The sequence below is a fragment of the Euprymna scolopes genome, chromosome 7, assembly GCF_053919585.1.
Source record: "Euprymna scolopes isolate OS-2025 chromosome 7, ASM5391958v1, whole genome shotgun sequence".
In the NCBI taxonomy this organism is placed as follows: Eukaryota; Metazoa; Mollusca; class Cephalopoda; order Sepiida; family Sepiolidae; genus Euprymna; species Euprymna scolopes.
The window spans coordinates 127,047,170-127,062,247 of NC_136488.1; the positions used below are offsets into that span (position 1 = coordinate 127,047,170).

The following is a 15,078-nucleotide window of genomic DNA, read 5'->3' on the forward strand; positions in this document are numbered from 1 at the left end:
TGACGCAGCACGTTTAGGACTGCAGAACACAATGTGAAAAGAAATTGCTGGTACATCTCTGAGCAAAAACTAGTGTGCTTATGCAGAGGATCTAATGTGAATGTATATTGTTGCAAGTTTGGTCTTTTCAGCCACAGAAATTTTATCATTGTGGTGGCGTGAGAACCATGAAATAATCTGATGGCAACAAAAGCAACCGTTACATTTTGACGATTAGACAGCAAATCTAATCCAAGCAGATCATATACTCTAGAGGGAACAGGGTTGTGGCAGGGAATATTTAGTATATATTTGATGGCATCATATAAAAATACTTTCATAATCTTTTATGTAATCTGAAGCTTCTTTATAAGAAGCATAAAAATGTTTTATGTAATGTGAAATATCTTTATAAGAAGCATAAAAATGTTTTATGTAATGTGAAATATCTTTATAAGAAGCATAAAAATGTTTTATGTAATGTGAAATATCTTTATAAGAGGCATAAAAATGTTTTATGTAATGTGAAATATCTTTATAAGAAGCATAAAAATGTTATGTAATGTGAAATATCTTTATAAGAAGCATAAAAATGTTTTATGTAATGTGAAATATCTTTATAAGAGGCATAAAAATGTTTTATGTAATGTGAAATATCTTTATAAGAGGCATAAAAATGTTTTATGTAATGTGAAATATCTTTATAAGAAGCATAAAAATGTTTTATGTAATGTGAAATATCTTTATAAGAAGCATAAAAATGTTTTATGTAATGTGAAATATCTTTATAAGTGGCATAAAAATGTTTTATGTGAAATATCTTTATAAGAGGCATAAAAATGTTTTATGTAATGTGAAATATCTTTATAAGAGGCATAAAAATGTTTTATGTAATGTGAAATATCTTTATAAGAGGCATAAAAATGTTTTATGTAATGTGAAATATCTTTATAAGAAGCATAAAAATGTTTTATGTAATGTGAAATATCTTTATAAGAAGCATAAAAATGTTTTATGTAATGTGAAATATCTTTATAAGAAGCATAAAAATGTTTTATGTAATGTGAAATATCTTTATAAGAAGCATAAAAATGTTTTATGTAATGTGAAATATCTTTATAAGAAGCATAAAAAGATCTTTGTAAGGATTTTACATGTTTCAGAATTTTTCAGATTAGGATTGAAAATTGCGATTTAGATGACTGTCCTCATTTTCAATGTCATTCTCATGACATGCTTGGTGTAACCTGATGAACATTGGTCATATTAACTTAAATGTGAGAATATCATTCGAGATGAGACCATTAGTCTGAATAATCCAAAGAGCTTTACAATTTCTATATTTATTTATTTTTTTCTGTTATTTCTAACCAATTCTAAATTTTTGTTCTTGACAGAAAGTTGATGATGTTACCTTTGATGCTTTGAAAAAAATGCTCAGTAAGTAAAAACATTTTTGAAATTTTCTAGAAAAATAAGCAATTTATATAGACTGATAATTTTGACAGTATGTTATTACTAGATGTGTAAATTATTAAAAAAAAAACAAAACAAAAAAAACCTTCACACTGGCAATACACAGTTCCTAGTAGAATTAAGTTTTAATTAAATTACTTTCCTAACAAATTCATATCTGCTTTTACATTTCTTCTGTGCTAGTATGTTGCATTCAAATTAGTATGCCTTTTTTGTGCATCTCTGATTTTTTATCAATAATTTCATTTGAACTTATAAAAAAAGTGATATACTTTTCAATTCTTTTGAAAGATTATTGAATGTATAGGCTGATATTTCCTATGTAGAAATGTCAAGTCCTACAAAATGTCCTGTATGTTAAATAGTAGCAAGATGTGATCTTTTAAACAATATTTTTATATGTTAATGGTTTTATTTTTTTAATATTTTAATGAAATCTGGTTTACACAACATATATATCTTTAAACATTCCGAATCTTATTTTTTAACTTTTTTTTTCTGAATATACTCGATATACAGCCGATGAAGTCAATTTGGTGCGTGTCCATAACCCTCCCGACATGAAAAAACAAAAATAATGAAGTCTTTGATGCGCATTGATGAGAGGAAAGAAAATATTGTACACCAAAAATAATGTATTTTGATCAAAGTAGTCTTATTTTTATAAAAAAAACATTTTTAAACGAATTTGAGTCCCCCTCCCAACCTTTTCTAAAATCTCACAAAAGTTTGAATTATTTGAAGGTATTTCCATTTTCCTGCAAAATGGCACCAAAAAAGTGTCAGTCCTCTAGCCATAAAATTTTATTTTTGTTTTAAATTTTTTTTGTTTTATTTTTTTTAAATATAACTACTTGATCAATTTGTGATTTTTGGTGTAAGAGATTTTCTTTGCATCATTGATACATACACCATAAAGATTTTTTATTTTTTGCTTTTTCATAGGAGTGAGGGTAGTTATAGACCTTGCACTGTCAATTTTTATGTAGGTCACAGAAGGCAAAATTTAGATAAATTTGTCTGTTCTGTGTGGAAGTAATGTAGTGGTTAGTTTGAAAGTCTTGTTAAAAAACAATAGAGAAACAAATAATGCAGCAATACAAAACATGTAACGAATTCAATTTATTCACTTTCATTGACACTGCTACATACCAAGAAGTCTGTGCTAAAGTTTTTGCTGATATAAAGTTACATCTTGAAAATCAAAAACTGATTTTGAAAATCGTTCTTCATAACAAGTTTTGTGTAACTTGAACAAGCTCTCTGCTACTTTATTCCATTTCGCAACAAGCTTATAAATACCTTGCTTGTAAAATTCTTTAGTTTTTGATGAATCTAACTCTTATTTAATCTCCTTTCATGACGTCAACTGAAACCCATCTAAGTAATTCTATAATTCTTGGCTTAACGTTCATGAGTTGGAATAGATTCATCGAGAGCATCGCCAAGGCTGCTGCGAAGATGTGGGCTCTCTCTACTGTGCTAGAAAGTTACTTACGCCTGAAAGTACCCTGTACCTCTACAAGGCCACCATTATTCCATGTGTGGAGTATCATTATTACGTTTGGGCTGTTGCATCTACTACTAGTCTCTCGCTCCCGGATAGGGTTCTAAAGCGCCCACTTGGTAGGTCATCTGTCATCTAAGCTTCAACCTCTGTTCCATCAACGAAATGTTGCATATCTCTGCCTGTTTTACAATTATTTTAATGGTGAATGCTCTGACGAACTACAAATCCCTTGTACTCCCTCTATGTAAATACCCCCGACAAGCAGCAAAGTCCCACCTCTATATAGTAGAGATCTCTAGATGTAAGAAGGCTTTCTACTCTAATAGTTTCTTTCCCAGAACTGCTAGACTTTGGAATTCCCTTCCAGATTCCTGCTTCCCCAACTGTACTGACATGCAGAAATTAAAGTGTGTAATGTAAACAGACATTTTGCTGCTGAACTCCCTACGTAGTATTGCTGCAACTGATTTGCCTGATAGTAGCCCCCTCCCCTACATCAAAGTGGTACTGTGCCTTGTTTGGGGTGAAAATGTAAAAAAAACAAAAGTGATAATCTGAGGGAACTAGGTCAGGAGAATATTCAAAATGGGGCAAAATTTCCCAACCAAATTCTCCTCAGATGTTTGATCAGTAATGCTGCGTGATGACAAATATCATGATGGAAGATGGCTCCATTTCTATTGAAGGTTGTTTTCGGGTCAACATGGGTAAGAATATCGCAGAGAAATATGAATGATGCTTTGATAATCTGAAATAAAGTTTAAAATTAATCATGGTGATATGCTCAAGTAATAACAATATATATAAAATTAATTACAATTGTTTAGAATGTCTCTTCTACAAACTGGCAAAAACTTTTGCACCGACCTGATATTTTTTGTGGCATGAAATGATCGGTGATATTTTATAAAACTACTTTTGTAACTGTTACTCCATTATTGTCAGTTTTGGTAATACGTTTCGAACCTCCATATACATTTCTAATGCTTTAAAGTTAAAAACTAAAAAAACCTTACTTACTACAATAGTATCTGTATTATGCTCTACAAGTTATAGAAATTTACAGGATTTTACAAGACCTTTTGTAGCATCCCTGTTCTTACATAGATGTACAATCTATTTGAAGAAGAGCAAGTGTACATCAGCTAACACACAATTGAAATATAGATATCAAACAGTGTCGACAGTGTAATGAAAAAAAAAAAATGATGCATGGTTGAGATAACAAATCTGTCTTTATTTCAGATGAAGAAGAAACGGTCGATAAAGATGAAGAAGTAAAGAAACGATTGCAAATCTTTGAAACGTTCAGAGATGCTCCATTTGAAGAAATTGTGGCTCGTTCAGAGGCCAAGGTAAATATCAAATAACATTTTTCTTTTTCGGTCTGAGGATCTTGATGATCAGAAATATTTACTGACTAGCGAGGGGTATTTGGAGGTGTATGGGAGTTTAAAAAAAAAAAAAATAAGTATGAGGATCGAACCCGAACCGTTGAGGCAAAGTTGTAAATTAAAGTGTGAAAAAAAAAACGTGCAACATTAACCATTGTCCAACCGCGAGATGCTTACGGAAACACATTTGAATTTATTTAATTACTTGGATTTAGCAGGTGCTCGTTTTAATGAGTTAATGAGGTCAAGTTTCACTGCAGGATTTCATTTACTGCTGAACGCTTTTTTTTTTCCCCCAAGATGTTATAGGAAAAAGACTAACCCACATGCGGCGAGCGACAAATATTGAATATTTATCTTCCCGAAATCGAGCAAATTAAATAGACAGGCGAGCTTCGTTGTTAAGTGTGAGATATTACGATTTATGTGATATAAAAAGTTTTTAAAAGTTGTGAAGCGTTCGACCGCTTCTCTGAAAGAAGCCTTTTGTAGACACACAGAAAAAGCGAACACACATACATACATACATTTTCGCTTTTATATTTATAGATTTAATTTTGTTTCTATAACAAAAATAACCTTTTCTCTCGGTCAACACCTTTCTGAAATAGTGCCGGCATGAGTTTATAATAAAGCAAGATTTGCACAGTCCTAATCGCACTATTCCTGACTAAAGCATTGATTAATCTAAAATATAAACAGCTATATATCTGTCGGTCTCCATATTTTCAAACTCTATCCTCCGAAACTAAAAGTAGCAGAGCGGTGCTAGAGGTTTCAAATAATTGTTTTTTTTACAGGCCGTTCTTTTATGGGTCTTTATTAGTGATGGGACGATGCCAAAATTTTTCCCGATTCCGATTCCGATCAAAATTTCCGATTCCGATCCGATTCCCGATTCCGATTCTGATTCTTGTAAAATGTATACATATTTAATTAGAGATTTTTTTTGTTTGTTTTTTCGTAAATTTTCAAATTATTACATAAACCCCTGGTTAATGTCCGCGTATATTTTATCTCAAATGTTTGCCTTGTAATTGATTAAAAATTGTAACACAACAAAACATTTATTTTGATTTTAAAACAAAGCTATATTGTACCAGTTCGTATTTACTGTATAACATGCTACTTACATGAATAGTGGAAACTATTCGAAGATTGGTAGGCAAAATAAGAAAACGATGTAAGAACAATATATTTAACAATGCCACTTAGCAAAGCCACATCTCATTGTTACGAACGAATTTCTAAATAATAATATTACTATTATGAAAACCATTTTTAACGTGAGATTGCGTGAGCTTTCTGTGCTTTCTCTCGCAGCTAAATCCCTATTCCAAAATGAAATATTACTTTTATAGATTACGTGTTAGAACATTTTTTTAATTGGCGAAAAGAAAAGCGATCATTTAGAATTTAGAGTGTAAGATCAGTTTCGAATATAAATTTAACGTAAAATGATCATCATTTCTGGCCATCCTAATTCTTTATGGATATTAACTAAAGTGTTTCCCACTAAATTAAGTTCGGTTTGCAACGTTGTAAAACCATGTGTAATCGCTTAAAAAGTAGACACCCTATCCCCAATAAGCGCACATAATTTAAAATTGGTAACACACTACAGCTCATGTTACGTTATATTTATTTGTGAAACTGACCGTCTATTTTAAATTCCTAATCGTTTTATATTAGTGTTGTGTCGATTAATCGGAATCGGGAATCGGATAAATCGGTAATTTTGGGGGTATCGGAATCGGTATTGGAATCGGAAAAATTTGTGCCTAATTTCCGATTCCCAAATCGATTCTTTTAATATTTTTAAAAAGTTCATTTTCAATTGTTTGTACCGATTATAAATATTTCTTTCTTTTAAACTATTAGTAAAACTAAAGAAGATATAAACTTATTTTATATGCGTAAAATAAACAAAACAAAAATTGAAACTTTGCGAAAATTCGCTAGGTAACCTTTAGAAGAATGCAGTTTATTTTCAAAGTAGCGAAAGAATTGTCTAAAATTAAAGAAATATTTTGCCCAGAAAAATAATATCAAACATTATTGCTAATTAAATGAAAAGTAGAACATAAAAGTGTTGGGTTTTGTCGGTATGTTTGCTGCTCCCTCACTCGGCAATCGGTATTGACAAATATAACAAGCCGTGCATGCATGGTCCCCCTCTATGTGAGGAGGGGGGATCGAATAAAGTGATAAAAAAAGTGATACATAACTGATAAAAAAACAATTTTGAGTGAAAAAAAATTTTCAAAAGTTTTCAGAAAAATGACTAAGTTCAACTTTTGCTCCACACCCAATATTAGCCCTAAAACCTCCAGGGCTTGTGACTCTGATTTTTCCCAGGGTCAGTGATACTTCCATCAGGTGTATATCAGGTTCAGGTATGCCCATGGTTTTGCCAAGTTTCAGAAAAATCTAATGAATGGATGAAAAGTTATTCTGAAAAATATGTCAATTTTGTCTATTTAGAGTCATTTTGAGGTATTTTTTTACCTCTTTTGCCCCCATGGGGGAGCTGATTACTTGTAAAAATGGACAAACGGCTATGTTTCAGGCCTTAAGACATGTAAATTTGAGTTCAGCACCATAAAAAAACACTAAATAGAGATACATAATCACATTTTAGACAAATATGAAAAAAAGAGCCTAAAAAAGGGGTGGTTTTTAGCCCTAAAAGTTCCCGGGGGGCGCAAACCAGAGTTTTGCCAGGGTCAGCGATACTGAATTTACATTTGCAACAATTGCCTTCACATTTTGGACAAGTTTCAGTAAAATCTAATGGACGGGAAAAAAGTTATGGGGCCAAAAGTGTCATTTTTGCCATTTTGGGCATTTTTGACCCCTATTCAGCCCCTGGGGGAGCAACGAGAGTTTTCTTAAAAAAAAAAAACTCGATGTTGTGCACATCTACATATTGGAGTACAACTTGTGGCAAAATTTCAGAAAAAAGTAATGGACGGTTATCCGGGAATCATCCGGACGAACGAACGGACGAACGCCACTGAAAACTATAGTCCCTCTCCGATAAATCGGGGGGACCAACAAGGAATGGGCAAAATTGTGAAAAGGCTTGGCCTTTGATTTAATTTGAAATATGCTTCCAGTGTGATTTTCTTTGATTCTGCCGGTATTGTTTATGTTTATACTTAAGGATTGCTACGACGGCGCCAATGCCGTCTGAAGCCGAGGCCTCCGTGAGATATATATATATATATATATATATATATATATATATATCACGGAGGCCTCGCTGAAGCCCGCCAATCTCACTCAAAAGTTGAGTTGAAAGTATTATGGGGTAATTAACACCTTCGATGCCGTTGGTTTCGACAACAATACTTTTTCACACCCACTTGCCAAATTTCTCAAGGAGTTTAAAAGATTTCAAACGAATAGAGTTTTATTTTATTTTCCTGGAGCCACATTGTCTGACACCGTTGCATTTTTCTCGGGTTTCGGAAAAGTTAAAAATATACATGAATATCTCACAATGAATTTATCAAAGTCTGGATAAAATAGATAAAGAGAAAACATTTAGAAATTTTTCAGATTGAAAAAGAAATTATATTTACATTTAAAAGTCCCCCCTCATTGAAATTCTACTTTTGGACGATATTTGTAAACCCACTAAAGACCAAATTATTTTTAGATCTAGGATGAAGCTCTAAACTGTCTTCACGTATTAAAAAAGGGTGCTTGTGCAGTTTACACTATGTTAAAAAACGAAAAATAAAAAAAAAAACGTACTCGTTATGGAATGAAGTTCTCATAAAAAAATCACGTAATTTCATCAAATAGTTTTTATTTTATGCCGTAAAAACGATTTGGGAAATTCGGAATCTTCCTAAAACAACTGCGATAATTATTCAAGGGAGCGTAAAACAAAAACTATTTAATGAAATTACGTGATTTTGTTATGAGAACTTCATTCTATAACGAGTACGTAGATCTATAGAGTTTAGTTTTACTAATAGTTTAAAAGAAATAAATATTTATAATCGGTACAAGCAATTGAAAATTAACTTTTGAAAAATATTCAAAGAATCGATTTTGGAATCGGAAATTATACACAAATTTTTCCGATTCCGATTCCCCGAAAATTACCGATTTAACCGATTCCGATTCCGATTCATCGGCACAACACTAGTCTTTATCCGGTTAAAATAGTTTTTAAGGGATCAAAAATGGGTCAAAATTGAAAAAAAATCGTTATACAGTTGTACATTCATCTTTAATCGGTTTATGTAACTCACATTGGTACAGTGGTAACATCACCAGCTTTTAATGCTATAGTTTTGTTTTCGATTCTAACTGATGGCACCTAAATACTTTTTTTTTTTTTTTTTTTTTTTTTTTTTTTTACTTAAAATCATGACTCTGATATATACGAAATCTGGACAAATTGAAATAAAATTTCATATTAGTGTATTTTACGGCCAGGCAAAGACAGGTCTAACAGATTAAAAATAGTGAACAGACAGTCAGACAATGATTTTAATATAAGATTTTTGGTCTTATTTAGAATTTGACCTAATAAAAAAAAAAAAAAACATACAAGCAAATCTTTGATGTACATACCTGTCATGGCATGAAGATGTCTTATTCCAAAAATAATGTAAATTGATCAAGTATTTTTTTTTTTTTTTTTATAACTAAGAAAATCAAATATGATGAGCGAGACTGAACCAGGAGCTACCATGTTTTAAAATGTGTTAAAATTCAAGGGCAACAATTGAATTTGACTATAGAGATTGTTTTTATTCAAAACGGTTAAAACTATTTAATGGCTAAAATTGTAAATTTAGATTTTCTTATTATAAAAAGAAAACAAAAATACTTATGTGTGAATTTTGGAATATGACATATTACTGTGAGATTTGTCTGTATTTTTTATTTTTAAATTTAGTCGAATTCTAAAAAAGAACCTTAATTTTTAATAAAACTTTTTATAAAAATAAAACAATAAAAAAAAGCCCTTTAAAGAGTTTTATTTTAACATAGTTGGTAAGATCATCCGATTTCATTTTAATAATAATTCATTACCCCTAACCTCCTATTAAACCAACTACTTGGATATCTTTAAACCAGAAAGAACTGATAGAAATTCGAACGATCGTTCAATCTATTAACTTTGCTTATTTGAGGTGATGTTCGCCCAGGATGGGTTGAGCCATCTTTTCCTGTAGAACACACAGCGTCTTGGATGAATGCAGAGCACACATAATGATCCATGGTGGCTGATACAGTGATGGGTGGTCAATTCCGGGACCAGCAGCAAATACGATAAACCTGTGTATTCGAACTAGGTTTGATGGTGTGCAACCACGTCTTCAGCTGACCTCCTGGCCGTCTTCCACATTCGACCATCTCCTAATCTATTCTTTCAGGGAAATAAATCAATGTTCACGTTTAGCATTAAAAGCTTGCCTGTGAAGTCATAAGCTTTTAATTTAAGTAAAATAAGATTAAATGATAAAATAAAGGAAGACTACCACCATTAGATGCAGTGTAAACAGAGCCATCTGTTGGCTATCCATTAGTCTGACTGCAGTGAAATTATCAAGTTTTTATGATTTGGTGTTGCATCATTAGTTGCTGAAAATATGTTGCACCAATAATACAAGCAGTATTAGCTTTTTAAACAAAATTGAATAATTTAATGTGTTTCCAAGTGGCGATTAGAAATAATGAAATGCTTATCCTGTGGTGATTGTATTTCTTTCACTGATAATTATTTTCAAAGTTAGGGACGTTTACTAATATATTTTTTACTAACTCAAGTCCAACTGGCAAGATAGTAAAACCATGCATAATTACTTAAAGTAGACTACTTCCCTAAAAAAATTGCAACACAGAATTTATTTCCCAGAGCAAAATAAAAAATTTGGTACTTGTACAGTTTAATCAAGACATTAAATAATAAAAATATCGAAAAAGGTTTAAAGTGTACGTATCTGTTATGGAATGAAATTCTCTGAAAAAAAATTTCACTTAATTGCATCAAGTAGTTTTTCTTTTTTTTTTTTTTTTTTTTTTTTTCTTTTTCTTTTTTTATTTGTTTCTTTATTTGTTTCTTTATTTTATTTATTTATTTTTTTTTTTCAGCGAAAAAACAATTTGTTATGATACCGAGCAAAAGGTTCGATTTTTAAGAAGAAAAGCTAGTATTAAAGATACGGAGGGAGTGTCGGCGCTTTAACTGGAGTTATCTCCTCATGGCGTCTCTAAACTCCAAACAAAAATTAAGAAAAATTACAAGATGTCTGCCTTCAATGTGCTATCATAAAAACGTGTTTTTCCGCTGTAAAAAAAAAACTACTTGATCAAATTAAGTGAAATCTTTTTTCGGAGATCTTCAGTTCAAAACGGATACGTACAATATAACCTTTTTTTGACATTTTCAGTTTTTAATATCTTCATTAAACTGTACAAGTACCAAAAATTTTGTGTTAACTGCTGTTAAACTCTAGAATATCTCGGAAATGAAAGCTCCTTTTATATTGAACTAGCCCGGGTTGCCCGGCATTGCCTGGAGATTTAGAGGTGTGTGTTAAGCAAAATAAAAAATATGGTAGTAGGCAGGCTGGCTCAAACCCGTCCCGCAAAGTAGGAAAAGAATGTAAAAAAAAAAAAAAAGTGATGTTTGCTGTTGTGTCCATCGCCACAGAAGTGACGTAGGTTTAAATTAAGGCTAAATAATCAAAAAGAGGGGATGACTTTCAAAAATATCAGCGGGAAAAAGCGACCCCTCCCTGTAGAAAAGTGCCCAGTTGAAGGTGAAGGAATTAGTGTTTTTGGCCAATTTTTCGATATTTGTCGCTTGAAGAGTCTAACTTCAAAATGATACTGATCTTGTGAAAATCCGTCGCCTCCATCAAAAGTTTTAGGTAGACATACAAACATACATACATTTAAGCAGACAGATGAGATTTATATTATAGATTTATTATATGAACAATTAACACCAACTGTAGATTTTAGAATAAGTTTTTTTTTTTTTTTTACATTGTTTACACATAATTGTGTATAAAAAGTAGAATCTCATTCTTTTTTTTTTTTTTGATAGGGTATCTATTTTAAATGTAGATATTTCTTTTAATTTGCCGAACTTCTAAATGTTTTCCTTTTATGTTTTTCATCCAATTATGCCATTTTTACCTAAATTCAGTGAAAAATCCAAAAGCTATTTTAAAGATAGTTTAGCAGTCATAGGTTTTCAAGTTCTCCATAAGTTGAAAATTGATTTAATTTCAAAGGGGAATGAGTACCGCATTTAAAAAATCTTAAACAGAAAAAAAGATACAATAAAACATTAATTATTTAAGAGGTTATATATGCAGTGACTAAACAATGTGGCAGTGCTAGAAAAAAAAAATTGTCATTTGTTTTAATACTTGACTGTGAACTCTCTTAGAGGCAATAAATAGGTGTGAAAAGAAATTGAAACATTTTAAAAAGTGTGATGTGAGAATAAGTGTAAGTCAGCTCTAGAATATTTACGTTGTTTACCATAACTTACCAATAAAATAAAAATTATTAAACAAACGAATGTTACATAAACTTGTAGAAAAAGAAAACGTGTAATAAGGAGTGATAGGACAATTATACACCCGGAACGGAAATAACTTTATCATAAAATCTGGACTATTTGACTTTGGGTTTTAATGAAAACGTCGCAGAAATTTTGATATATGATAAAATAAAATTTTAAATGAATACTTATTTCAGTTTTTGAGAAATTAAAATTTACGTAAATCTAATATATAAAAGGCTATATGTCTGTCTGTCCCCATATTTTCAAACTCTATCTCTTCCGAAACTAAAAGTTGCAGAGTGGTGCTAGGGGCCTCAAATGATTGGATTTTTTACGGACTGTTCTTTTATGGGTTTTTAGCCGGTTAAAATAGTTTTTAAGGGGCTAAAAATGGGTAAAAATTGAAACCATCGTTATACATATTGTTCATTTATCTTAGTTTATTTTTGATTTTTAATCAGTTCATATGCGTGTCATGTTGGTACTGAGGTAACGTTACCAGCTTTGAGTTGATGGCACCCAAATATATATTTTTTAAAAACTTTTGAAATCCTGACTCTATAATAATATATAGGAAATCTGGACAAATCAAAATATCAAATTAAGCATATTTTATGGCCAGACCCCCCCCCCCACCACCACACATACACATATTTTACAGATTTTGACTAAACGGCGGTAATAGCTTTTTAATTGAAAAACAAATATTTGCAGTTTTATATTTCCTAAGAAGTGAAAGTAAATAGCAGAAATGAGAAAAATAAGTATTGAGCAAGAAATCTTTTATTAAGTTTACGATTAATGAAAAAGTCTTATTTTCAATATTCAACCATGACGTTTAATAATTTCAATAGTTGTAGAATCCATCGAACTAGTTTCTTTATTGTAGAAGGTCGAACTGTCCTTGCTGCAGCAGCAACAGCAAGGCAGCGTTTGAAATGTACTGCCTTCAATCTGCGTAAATGTCCCTTTTGAGAAGTGCCCAGAAGTTGTCAATTGGGTTTAAGTCTGGAGAACACGATGGCTATACCATCAGTTTCTATCCTAGAACCCCAAAGAGGCCAAAAATGCTGTGATAGTACGAGCAAAGTGAGAAGGTGCGTTTTCATGCATGAAAATCAAGTTTTTTAGCAAAAAAAAAAAAAAGAGGTATCTAGTCCAGTCACAGATCCAAGGCGTCCTTTAACAATATGATGCAAATGTATCAGCCCATATCATAATGCCTCCTCCCTATTGTTGACACCTTAAATGTTGTTGCTCAGTTCCAGACCACACCCAGCTCTTAATCTAACCGTCAGGTCCGTCAAAGGTTTCCGGATCTCGAGGGTGAAAAGAATGTTATTCATGTCTCTAGCGACAAGTCTTTGAATGCCAAGCATCTGATCATTTTTTTCATGGTAAAGGGTCCTTCAGGAATCCTCTCACTGTGTCAAAATAGCATCTAATTTTTTCGGCAATAACATCAAGAGAGGTGACTTTAGCAGATTCTTTGATAATTTCTTTCTCTTTGCTAGTTAGAGCTTTTCCATGTCCCATTGTAGTGGAATATACGAGAAACTATTATTGTTGTTCACCCGAAAAATTTGGATAAAATGTTAGATTGTTATATTTTTCACTTATGCCATTTTTTTTCTTTTTCAATCCGTTCATGCCATTTCTTTTTACTGTTACCATTTCCCCCCAGGAAAAATTCAAGATGCCATTTTAACCTTAATTAGTTATGATTTTTAATTTTAGTTACAATTTTACTATTAGTACCAACAATGGGAAATTAAGTTTTAAACAAAAATTAAAAGAATCGTTTTTGGGATCAAATTCAGCTAAAATGTTTTGACAATGATTCAGATATGCCAAAAAGTTTTGACCCCCCCACCCCCCAATTTTGATTAATCGTCCCAACTCTAGTAACAAGAAACACATATAATAAGTAATTCTAATCTTTCAGATACTTGAAGTAAATTGCCAGTTTAATCGAAAAGAAGAAAAGGAAATGATTAAAAGTATATTTTTATTTTAGGATATATCACTTTAATTTCAAAATAATGTCATTAATTTCACTGTACACCTAATTTTGCACTCCCCTGCCTCTATATTATAATTCTTTTATTTTCTTTTTCTTTTCCAGTCAAACCACTTCCATAACAAGTTGAATGAAATTCTTGATTTGGTATCAAACCCACCAGAGACGCCATCTTCTGCACCCAACCTCAGTTCCCCTGAAGATACCATTCCTGCATTTCATATGCAAATTCCTGATCTTTATGTCTATTAACTCGTTGGGCATCTTCGACTGACGATATCAAATACACACGGACTCTTTGGCAACGCCTTCTCCAAACTTGCATCCATTCTTCTTCTTACTGTTGTAAATTAGAAATTTATTGGCTGACGTGGTTAATTGCTATCCGTGATCATTCATGTTCACAGATATTGACATTTAAAAAAAAAAAAAAATTCCTACCGTTAGTCACTGTCTCGGACTTCTTGGTCTCTCACTTATACCCAGCCGACTTTATGGGGTATGCTACTAGTCACACTGTGTTCTTCGCTAACTAAATGTCCTTTCTCGGTGATTCAGATTTTATGTATTGTGAAATGTTTTCTTTAAAAATTCTTTTATAGCAAATACAGTAATTTTCTTATGAATCTTTTTTTTAAATTTGTTTTTAAATGAATATGAAGCAATTTAGTAATTGCTAAAAGTTGTAATATATCAATTTCTATGGAAGCTTAAAATTGTCATCATACGCTGTTGTCTTTGTCAATTTTTTTTTTTTTTATATAATAGCTTGTAATAAGTTAATTCCTGTCCCCGAATTTCAATTGGGGAATGACTGACTAGCCTGATGGATACCGTTGCGAACTATGAGGTCGGCTATCTAAATTTGTCAGATCTATTGTGGTCGTTTATGCACTAATACTGTTGGAGAAAGACATGAATTCACGTTTTCTCTCCAGCTATGGGTAAAAATGGTGACTTGCGTTCAATTTATCATATACAATGAATCATTTATAATAGTTGTATTTTCGCATTAAATAACTTGAAGAGAGTTGAGATGCCATAAAATAAACAAAATTGCAAGAATTTTTCTTTTGTAAATTTTGGATTTAGGTTGGATTTCAAAGGTAAAATTGTTATGAAAAAAAAAAAATAAATAAATAAAAAGGTC

At 31.6% G+C, this 15,078-nt stretch overlaps 1 protein-coding gene across 8 annotated transcripts in view; it reads left to right on the forward strand.

The window, feature by feature from the left end:
* Positions 1-14,655, forward strand: part of LOC145279936 (protein EFR3 homolog A-like) — a 271,461-nt gene extending 256,806 nt beyond the window's left edge. For all 8 annotated transcript variants that reach the window (XM_080131520.1, XM_080131519.1, XM_080131515.1 and 5 more), the window contains 3 exons: positions 1,377-1,419; positions 4,211-4,320; positions 14,034-14,655. In XM_080131520.1, the coding sequence (XP_079987646.1) occupies positions 1,377-1,419; positions 4,211-4,320; positions 14,034-14,180 (300 nt within the window). In that variant the 3' untranslated portion in view covers positions 14,181-14,655. The remainder of the gene's footprint in view (positions 1-1,376; positions 1,420-4,210; positions 4,321-14,033) is intronic.
* The last annotated feature ends 423 nt before the right edge of the window (positions 14,656-15,078 follow it).